Source organism: Enoplosus armatus, chromosome 3, assembly GCF_043641665.1.
Source record: "Enoplosus armatus isolate fEnoArm2 chromosome 3, fEnoArm2.hap1, whole genome shotgun sequence".
Classification (NCBI taxonomy): domain Eukaryota; kingdom Metazoa; phylum Chordata; class Actinopteri; order Centrarchiformes; family Enoplosidae; genus Enoplosus; species Enoplosus armatus.
The window spans coordinates 5,238,594-5,250,109 of NC_092182.1; the positions used below are offsets into that span (position 1 = coordinate 5,238,594).

At 40.1% G+C, this 11,516-nt stretch overlaps 1 protein-coding gene across 1 annotated transcript in view; it reads left to right on the plus strand.

The window, feature by feature from the left end:
* itpr1b (inositol 1,4,5-trisphosphate receptor, type 1b) overlaps positions 1 to 7,601 on the plus strand; it is a 79,159-nt gene extending 71,558 nt beyond the window's left edge. Inside the window, exons 58-60 of the mRNA XM_070903080.1 lie at positions 350 to 510; positions 5,833 to 5,994; positions 7,467 to 7,601. Coding sequence (XP_070759181.1) covers positions 350 to 510; positions 5,833 to 5,994; positions 7,467 to 7,553 — 410 coding nt within the window. The 3' untranslated portion in view covers positions 7,554 to 7,601. The remainder of the gene's footprint in view (positions 1 to 349; positions 511 to 5,832; positions 5,995 to 7,466) is intronic.
* The last annotated feature ends 3,915 nt before the right edge of the window (positions 7,602 to 11,516 follow it).

Sequence of the window (11,516 nt, forward strand, 5' to 3'; positions counted from 1 at the left end):
GCCCTCATCCATCACCAAAAAGTCACTTATCGGCACTACATCTGAACAATCACTTGTCAGCTCAGGTCACTGTTACTTCTTTTATTGCTCTTTTGCAAATGCAATGCAAGAATACATATGGACTACAAGGATTTGGTGTGACAAACAACAAATGAAAACATTTTTAGCAAATCTCATCTCTGACGTTTTGTCTGCCCATTCCCTCGTGACCCCATTTCCTCTTGTTTTTTTCCAGTCATCCTCATTTAGGTCACAAGAGTGATGATGTTATGTTGCCAGAAACAGTATATTTCTTCACTCTTCCAAAGTAGTGAGAGCACTGTGTTTATTTGGGGTGTTTCCTTTTTAGGTTTGGAGCGAGACAAGTTTGACAATAAGACGGTTACCTTCGAAGAACACATCAAAGTTGAGCACAACATGTGGCACTACTTGTTCTTCATCGTCCTGGTGAAGGTCAAGGATTCGACAGAGTACACAGGCCCTGAGAGCTATGTGGCCGAAATGATCAGGGTAAGGATGCTGTCATGCATATGCATTTTGCTTTTTTTTTTAACTGTTCAAAACTCCTACATACAATAAAAACCTTCAAATCTACACTGCAGGGCCTGTTATAGGTGAACTGAGAGAGGCCATGTTTGGAATAAATAAGATACATTTATTGTGAACAAATCCTCAATTCTTCAAACTCCCCTCCTGTCAAAACACAGCTCTGCCCCACCTTGTTTGTTACTGCCGGTAACAAATTCATGCGCCTCAGATACTACGCATGCAGAAGTGCCGTGCATCAGCTACCGTTGTGGTCTTCACTGAGGTTAACCTTCACTCCTAAACAACACTGTACGCACTGTGACTCCAGCAGTCAGGTTTATATATGGGTTTGGACTGAGTTGATTACTGCAGCCCTCTTTGTTTCTCTGCACCGGCGATGGGCAGCATTTTTCTTTTTTACCTCATCTGACCCAGATTACCAGGACTGCATTATGTAATCCCTGCCGCTGTGGCCTTGAATCCTTCCAAAGTATTATCACATCAGTCAGCTTTGTGAATGGAGAATTAACTTTCAGACCGACTCTGCCATTGGCATGAAATGTGTTAATCCCCTGAAGCAGCCATGCCTTGTTATACACACACACACACACACACACACACACACACACTCAGTCTCAGCCTTCATATCACCCCATGATAGAAACTTAGGCAGACCAGGACGTAGCATCATGATTTTTGTTAAGCAGCAGTGTGAGGATATAAAAAGATTTACATTTTTAAATATGTTTTTATTCTATGAAATATTATATATTGTGATATCTCTCTTATACTTTTATTTATTTAGTTATTTTTTCCATGTTGATTATTTATATTACATTACTACTGCAATTGAACCTGATAAAAAAAAAAAAAAGATCTAAATTAAATCAAAAAATGATGCAACTTCTAGCAGCGATGACATTATCATAAAAATGTTGAAATCTCAACTAGTAAGTATTTGTGTTTGCCGACACATCAGGTACACAAGCGCACGTTCAGTCTGGCATTTTATGTCACAGTTGATTCCACCAGACGAACTCTGTGGAAATGTACCGTTTAGAAAAATTAAAAACCAGCCAGAAAATAGATAGTTTGATTTATTGTTGTTGTTGTTGTTGCATCATACTCATAGCCTGTGAGCAATTAGAAAGCATTTTTAACTGCCAAAGGAAAGCCCCTTCCTCTGAAGTGGTTGCTTTCCTGACGCACTTGTGCTGCCGTCAGTTTCTGACACAGTTTCTCATTAGATGCCATTTGGCCCACTTGGCTGGCTTTTTGCCCTTCATCTGCTACACTCAGTCTTGTGAGGAACCACCTGATTTGGGTTAGGGTTGGGGTTTAACCCCCCTCATCGTCTCTCCCATTAACCTTGCACTCCCAGCTGAGTCAAAATTAGTTTGTCAAGGGTGCGTTCTGACCAGCGGGTTGAAGGGGCAGGCTGAGCAGAGAAGGCATGCATGGTGCGAAAGACCCCGGTGACCCCCTCAGCTGACCCAGTCATCCCTAACATTAACTCCCAGCTTCACATGCAAGTGTTTATGCGGTGGGGCCTCCGTGTCTTGTTGTCTGAGTTGTCTACAAAGACTGCAGTGTTCAGAGCTTCTCTCATATGAAACATTCATTTATCATGCATGGAGATGATGTTACATCCTTAAGTTGAGTTCTGTTGCATGAGAGGAATACATTTTTCAGCACTATTTTTTTGTTAATTAATGTGTATACATATATATTTTTAAGATTATTTTTGATTTTATTTGATATTGATAGTAGATACACAGACAAGAAATGCAGAGAGGGAGAGAGAGGGATGACATGCAACAGCAGTTATTTGTTTTATTTTTAAATAGAATAGAATTGAAAAATAAATAGAATAGAAAGAAATCACAATCATATATTGTGTGTTTATGAAAATGCTCTATATAGCGTTCTCGCTGTCTATTAAGACACATATTTCTAATCTAATTAGTTATTAGCAGTGGCATTTGTGACTAACTCAATCCATACTGTTTGTGTTAGCAGGCCATACACCCTCTCCATTATTTCTCTCGTTTGAAGTTTATGTACAGTGTTAAATGTAGCCCCAGTCTTTGCTGTATGCTACTCATTGAACCTTTATGTATTTACATGTTATTTGACCCAGACTCTTTGTACCACAGTGTTGAGTAGTGACTATAAAAGCATACAGAGGTTCACAATGCATAATAAATGTAGAAATCAAAACACTGCTAAAATAATTCAAAGTATTCAAATGAATTATTTGTTACATGCCCCTATACTATAACTTTTTTGCTATTAGATGTTGCTGCTGCATACTATGCAGTTTATTACAGATTTATCCCACAGTGTTTACTAATGACTTGCATCAGAAACAGGATTTGTAGGCCCAATTTCTTCAATCTGTACTGCCTCTCTCCCACTGTGTTTCGATTCATTTGATGCTGCAGTAACGTGGAAGAAGCAACAGGACAGAAGGGGGTGTAGAAATCAGACTACTCTGACAATGACTGGGACTGACGTCAATGGTGGAGGGCTCTGAGTGAAGTGTCACATTTAAGGTGTAAAAAGATGCTGCTTGGCTCACACTCATTGCCCTCATTCTTGTTGCACTCAGCGCTGCAGGCTGCCCCAGCTCCGAGTTAGAAACATCTGTAGCCACAAGCATGGAAAACTGAGTAGCAAAATATGCTTAAACCATATCTGCCGGTGTGTGTTTGGATGTGTGAATTTGTTTGGCATTTATTTGCGTATTTGTCGACTGAGTGGGCTGTCAGCTCGTCAGGTGGCTTGCGCCATGACTGTGACGTTTTCTGTTGCTGTTTTAACCACACAGCATCCTGTTTCTGTGTCATGGCTGTGCGGTTTTAATAATGAAAAATGTACTTCCGTCATTTCCATTGAACCAGCGTGATGTAGAGTCTTAAGTCGTGGCTGCATTTCTCAGTTTACTGGAAGTGCTTTCATTTGTAAACACTGGGGATGGAAAGAGGGCCGGGCTGCTGGTGACAAAGTCGTCAAACAATAACACATGTGCCTTTGGCCGGCAGGCAGGCAGTATCTACAATGGGAAATGACCTCTGCCATTTAGTTTATATGCTTTTTTACAGCGTATGAGCAGAGCTGAGTGTGGGAAACATTGGTGACAGAAAAAATGTAAGGGGGGGTGGGGCAGGTGAACTAGGTAAACACAGCCTCTGTCTCTTTGCATTCAGGAAGTGGAACTTGCTCACAGCAGTCGTCTCTTCCTTTCAGAATGAGTGTGTGCTGCTCATTATCTTAGTGTTGTGTGATTCCCCTTGGGCTGCCATCTGACCCAGGGCTGGTTTGTGGTTCTGACGGCCAGCTCACTCGCCCCTGCATCTCCACATCAACCACTGAAACCTAGGGACTTTTCCAGGCCAGTTCTCCGGCACTGCGCTGTTTCTAGCCAGTGACCTCGGCGGCTACGCTGCATCCCTCCCTTTTCATTCACGCTGTGTTAGGACCGATGGCTATGCGTGTTTATGTTGTGAAGAATTAAACATAAATGCCTTCCCATTACTTTGGCTTATTTGGAAGCAGGATCAGACAGTGCACAATAACAATGGCATGTGGTGGTCAAGTGCCGGAGGAGATGGAAAGCATGAAAGAATGCAGCCGAGTGGCCCTCAGCCCTGTTTGAACTCGACAACCCCTGAGGTAGCTGCTGGGTTTCATGAGTCCGCCACTTTTGCATATGTATACATGGGAAGTGCATTAAAGTTACAATGAGGTATATTTTTTCATATCATAATACATAGCCTTAACACTACTTAATGTTAAATCTGTTAATCAGTACTAGTTTTATTTCAGATTTCAGTTCTGGTTGATTTGGCAACACCCACACGCACTGGTGGTATCAGCAAGTGCAGTTTAATACTATAGGTCTGAGGTCAGCAAACACTCGTTGAGCAGCTTTTTGATAGCGCTAATCTCTGTGACAGATACGTTGCATTTCCTGTGACTGCGTCACAATAAAAGCCACCCTGTGTTTCACCAGTTGAATGCCTGTGAAGAAGCTGCAAGGAGAAACGTTGGTTTGGCAGTAACTTCATACACCTCTGATATAGCACTGGGAGAGTGAACAGTAAACAGGGAGGCTGATCTCAGTGGAACAATGGATTACATATATATACATCGCTTCTTGTGAAGGCATTCAGTGCAGGAGTGGCGGACTCCGCCACGAACAATGAAAACCAGGCATAATTACTGTAAATACACAGAATGGCTATTGCTGAAAAAATGTTGACCATATACGGTATCAAAAACGGTATGATGATGAAAATCTTAAGGATAAAACTTCAATAGATAGTTTTTGTAGCTTTCCATTCATTATTTTAATCATGTATAAAAACTAGCCAATAATTAAATCTTTTTGAATAACTCCACACCTCCCACTATGTAAAACTGCCCATCAGTTTGCACCATCAACCATATTTAAACAGTTTGTGCCCACAGTATGCCAAACTTCAACACCTCAACCTTCAGTCAGAAATGTGTCAAAAAAAATAGTTAAATCAAATAATGTATCAAAGAAAATAGCAGTCACTGGCAGACGTTTGTTTCTCGGTTGCTGCTGACACCAGTGTGTCAGTATTACGTCTCTAAGGTGTCATTCATGCTGGGAGATATTGTACAGAAACTAAGTGTGCTCTGAAGTTAAACAAATTTTAACCCTCCATCCCACACAGAGCAGCAGCAGCTGCAGTTACACCAACCCAGTCACCCTGTCCCAGCTCCTGTGGCCAGTGAACTTGATTTCAGCGCTTGGTGAAACGGCTTATTACAGCTCTTGCCTGTGGCTCACCCGAGCATTCAAGAGCAGTGTGTTTATCTCGGCGCTGCATGTGAGGCATCAAATGAGGAAGTTTCTCCGTCTCAGTTTACAGATTTTTTACGTTTGCCAGTTTTGTTGTGTGTATGGCAAGACGAGGCGTGACAGAAACATATTACCGATAAGTGAACTGCCTGTTAGGAGTTATTTCAAGAATGCGCTCATGTCCCATGTGATTTTAATACGGAAAGTCCCTAATGAATAATTTGATTCCGCTTTTAGAGTAGGCTTCAAATCACTGCACACAGCCAAAGAGACAAAACAGGCCCTACGGTGAAAAACACAAATCAAATAGGGCATGGCAGTTGTACATATTTTCAACTGCACTGAAAGATAAAAAATTAGGGGGGAAATTCCATTTAGAATGAACAATTAGTACCACAAAGAAACGTGTGTCATCAGTTTCATTATGTGGTGATGCACCGGTCCTAACCGTTCAGACTTCTGTTCACCAGGAGCACAACTTGGATTGGTTCCCACGGATGCGGGCCATGTCCTTGGTCAGCAGCGACGCAGACGGGGAGCAGAATGAGATCAGAAACCTGCAGGAGAAGCTGGAGTCCACCATGAAACTGGTGTCCAACCTGTCAGGCCAGCTGACCGAGCTCAAGGAACAGGTTGGTTAAACTTGAGTGAAATGCTGACCGAGACAAAGACTTTGGCTATTGATGTCTCCAACTTCACTGTGGGGGGGGGGGGGGGGGCACATGAAAGGTGAGAGACGAGTTTTTCTGAAGATGGTGGACGGCAGACTTTGCTCGAGGTTTGTTTGTTTGCCGCCTGTTGCCCTTTTTAGATGCAGAACTTACTAAATGCAAAAGGTGATGAGTCACAGTTCACAACTCAGCTCATGAGGCTCGCAACCTGATTTTATTTGTATCATTGAGCAACGATCAGTCTTTAGTCTTCTGGATTTCATCATTGACTTGTTGGCTAAGATTGTAGTTTTTATTTGTTATCTATTTATTGATGTATGTAAAAGCCTTTCTCAATATTTAGAAGAGCACAAGTTATATTTTATAATATCATTCATAAAGCAATTTCCTTCAAAAGAATTGCCTGTCATCAGACTGGTTAGTGGGATAGTTGTTCTGTGAGAGAATCATTTTTAAAAGAAATTTAAAATACTTACACTTTAGTGCTTCTAAGTTGAGTAAGAATACATTCCCCATTTAAATTGTGCAATTGCTGCAATCCACTGTTTCTAGTAAACAGAATTGTAAAAATGTCTTTACCCTTGAAATGAGAACTATCTGTGAGGAAGTGAATGTAACCGAGACATTTTGACCCAGACATGGGGAAATGATTATTGTGTTGCTGAAAGATGCGAAGGGCACAGCATCAGTCACATTTCTGTCCAAAGTCAACATTTGTCGGGCCTGTTTTGACTTCTTTTATCAAGAAACCATTCAAAAAGCAGGATGTAAACATGTCAGCTTGTGAATTTAAATTCAGACAATTGTGTCACAAGCGTTCTATGTGTTGTCTTTCCAAAGACAATTGGCTTAATTAGAAAATTATAGTGTGAAGAAAATGCCAGTATTCTACAGTTAGACTTTCCACTTGATGTGGTTTTACGATATTTTCCTCTGATATGTCCCTCTACGCAGAATTATTTCTCCTGGAACACTCATTACAAGACCACTTTGTCTTCTCACTTTTAATATTGTTGTGTTTCAGTGTTGAGGCGCAAATCACCACCTTACATTAACTAAAGTTAATTCTTAGCAGAAAAGCCATTCTTGCTCCTACTGGTATAAAGGTTAACACCTGTGTTATGACTCATGTGCTTTGCTTGATCTCTGAAATTTCTTTAGACTGAGTTTCACAATTAGTAGTTTGTATTCTGCTGCTTTCGTCAGAAGACGTAGCAATGTGGATGACAAGGCTTGGCAGGATTTCAAAAGCATTTCAGGTCAGCGGTGTGCAGAGTTTGAGCAGCATTTGTTAGTTTCTGTAAAGTGACATGAAAGAACGAATCGGTGAAGACAAACGACCAGAGATGCCGTCGGCGTATTCGGCGAAAGAGGATGCCAGCAGAGGTACAGGTGGAATGATTTTTTTTATCTGTCTTTTCTGTGCTCTTCAGATGACAGAACAGAGGAAGCAGAAGCAGAGGATTGGCCTGTTGGGACACCCTCAGCACATGAACGTTAACCCCCAGCAGCCTGCATAAGGTCAACTGACACGGCCCTGAGGCTGCTCAGCATCGGCTGTGTGTCTGGACGGAGTGCGCAGTCCTCCCTCAGAGGTTGTATTATAGTATGCATAATGTATACTGCACTGAGTGTGAGTGTAACTTATAACGGTAGGGAAACACTGTAACATAGGTAGTCATAAGGCGATGTGTAGCTCTACCCCACGCACTTGTTACTCCAGTACAGTAACACTCACCCACCTCGTTCTGTTCAGTCCATTTGGAATTGGTGCCAAATGTTTTCTACGTAGAAATAAATTGGATTTCTCAACACATGGCCTTTACTGGTTGAACTTGAAACACAACATAGCTGACTGGACAGGAGGAATTAATCCCATTTGTTTTTTCTTTTTTTTTCTTTTTTTAATTTCAATGTTTTCTATTTATATTTCTGGCATAACAAGCAGTATTAAATGTCATATTTTTGTATGTCGTGCAATATATTAACTTAAATATGCAACCTCATTGGTGTGTGAATTTAAGTTCCATCATGTCTTATTTAAAAGCGTGGGCCAATGTTTTTGTTTGTACTTTATTGTCACTGGATAAAATAGGGAGTAGTTGGTCGTCTTTACTTACGCAAATATAGAGATAATATTTAATAAGCTGGCCTTCTGAATTTTACTTTTTTCTTTTTATTTCTTGAAAATGTGCATATTTCTTGAGTGTCGACTGCACTCAATAGAGATAGTATATTGTGTGAGAGCAATATATACAGATAGTTTTCTTCCACCTGTGTAAACCCAATGGTGTCATATCTCAGTGCTAACTTATTTTATGATAAATTTGCTTTCTTATTTAATTGGGTTTTAAAGGACATTTAGAATGTTTGATTTGTCCGTCAAATATACTGTATAATCTATTCAGTATCACTCATGCTATTACAATTTGCTCAGGAGTTGTGTAACTTTTAATGTAATAAATGTCATTAGCATAATCATTAGCAAGCTCGTTCCATTTGTGCCTGTTTATGTCCTCATTTAAAGTCTGATACAAGTTTGCTGCGTGTGCAGTGTGACTAACTTTAATGTTCATGCTCACTAAAATGTATTAGTTGGTTTTCATGCTACTGTTTTTTTGATCCCTTTCTATGTGTACATAAAGTTTGTTGCTTATCTTAGCTTTTGTATAGAAAAAAAATGTTACTCATGAATGTTAAGATTAACTAAAAATCTAAGCACTGTCAATTTGTATATTAAAGTAGAATTATTTATTAAAATTGATGTAATTATCCTTTACTTCATGTTGTCTCTGTTCATTATTGGAGTGATATTATATCATTATTATTAGAAATTATCCATATAATGTAAACCATTAATTACTGTTAAAAATGTTCAACAATCTGTTTGCCTCAAAGTGTATTTATACACCCTCGCACACCATCGCCCATTTGGCCATCAGTGCATCGAAGAAAATTCATCTCTGTTAATATTGTTCAGTAGCTATATAAAGCAGTACAATTAACCAACATGCTATAAAAAGCATGCAAATATCACTGATATGAATTTAAGGGGGAAACACAGAGCACATAATACTTGATTGTAGGCAAATTGAGGGGAAACGGGTCCTAAGTGACGTTTTAGTCACAACAAGTGCTATTCCCTATATACAATATATTCCACAAGTCAAATACAGGAATTTCAGCTCGTGTTTTCCAGTTCAGAAATTAAACTAGGCCATGTCCTCAATGAATCTTTTGGCTTTCAGAAAAACTACCTCTGTCGACATGCATGTCTGCAACCAGCAGCTGTCTGCAGTACAAGTGGAACGTGTGGATTTGGGTGGATTTAGAATTGCACATATCCTAATTAAACTGGTGCTTTCTTAAAGGACTCTCTGCATGCCCAGTATTTATCAATCTCTATTTGTTTACTGTCTGTCAGTCTCATACTGTGTGTCCAGCTAAAAATGATGCCTTGTAGATGATTGTCTCCATTTAGCTTCATACTCCGAGTCAAGACACTGTTTTGTGTTGAGTTAAAAGTGGTGTAATAGTACATCTATGCTGCTAATCAGTGTATCACTAGAGATCAGTTCACAACTGTAGGACTTTCTTCAAACTTATATTTTCTACACAGGCTTACATTTAAACATCAGTGCAATTTGAAGAAAAACACTGAATCAGATCAAATCTACTGATAATTTGGGGTCGCCTACCAAAATGTAGATTTTCTTTGTATGTATTGCAGTTTTAAATGTATAGTGCAGGGATGCAACAGTGGAGCTCCACTCAAGGACTCGTGAGTTGGGCTTCTGCAGAATAAGCAATGGACTGACAGTTAATTATTAATAGTATTTGTACATAGAGAACATTTCATAGATAACAGTGTCCCCATTTATAGTATGACACTACAGTATAGGCAATAGTGGAAGGTAACTAAGCACATTTACTCCAGTACTGCGCTTAAGAACAATTTGAGGTACTTGTACTTTACTTGAGTATTTCCGTTTTAAGTTGCTTTATATTTCTACTCTGTTACATTTCAGCGTAAAATATTGTACTTTTTACTCTGCACAACATTTATATACCAGCTATAATGACATAGTTGCTTATAGTTCTTTTTCAGATTTTACATACAAAAAAATATGACCAGCTAAAATATGATGCATTGATGTAGATTAAACTACCCAACAGTATATGAAGTACAACTACAACACAGTACAGCTTGTGTATGAATGCATCAATAATAATAATACTCCAATTATAAATGAATATACCGCTCACAGGACTATTTTGCACTTTTACTTTTTAAGTAGGCCTACGTTTAGTCGCTTATACATTTTGAATGCAGGACATGTAATTTTTATATGGTGGTATTATTACTTTTGCTTAAGTATATGAATACTTCTTCCTCCAGAGTATTGGGGACCAAAGTCTGCTGTGGTCTGATGGAACAATGGCAAGGAAAGGTTCTGTGGCAGCACCACAGTAATGCTAGCAATGTAGGTCACATTTATTATGAGGCTGTTTATGTAAAAATAAAATAAAAGCCTGGTACCCAATGGTCTGAAATGACAGAGACGCGGGGAAAGCATTGACATCACTGTTACACTTCTTTCCGCAAACCAACAGATAAGCAGAGAGATGTGTGTGAGACAACACTTCGATTTTCTTCAAGTGTCGACCCCTTTTCCCGCTCCCCCGTTTCCGGTCCGGCGCTCCGTTGTTTTGGAGCTGTTTCTATCTATAGTCTCCGGCTGCCTCGGGACGTCGGCGGGTGGAACCGACCGACCAGTCGGGCACTCTCGGTTGACTGCGCGCGTGACGTCACCGGCAGGGATCTGCCCCTCGGCTCTCTCGCGGCCATGAGGAGCTCAACGTGACAGCCCGCTGGGTACAGGCGGGCTTAATACTACCCGCGCAGCTGCCGCTGTGACAAAGACACAAACAAGGCGCTCCGCCACGGCGGCACTGTCATCCCGCTGCAGGTGCACGTGCCACGGTATGAACATTTCACGGTGTCCGTACGGAGCACGTGACACGTGCCAGGCTTCTGAGTGATAGCCCCCGTTGGCCACAGTGCAACACTTGAATGTGTTAGTCACAATGGAGGCTTGTTGCTTGACATGTTATAGCCTAATTGCTATTATTAAGTCATCACGTGTCTCCTCTGTAAAGCCCATATCATTCAACTTATAGGGGGAAATATATGTATAGAATATAAGATTATTATTATTATTATTATTATTATTATGTTATGGGCTTTAGTTGTTCTGTTATTAACTTAATAAAAACATCTAGCGCGGTCTCATATTTCCATATTATTACTACAGACACAGTCGTGTGGTGTTACTGCATTGCTGTATATGAGTAATACGCTAAAAAAAAAAAAAACAACAACGATATTTTTGTTATTATCGTACGTCACTGAAGAGGCTACGGTGTTTTCAGTTATTATTGTTACAGTGTAATATAAAGGCTGCCATGTTTGCAGTTGAAGA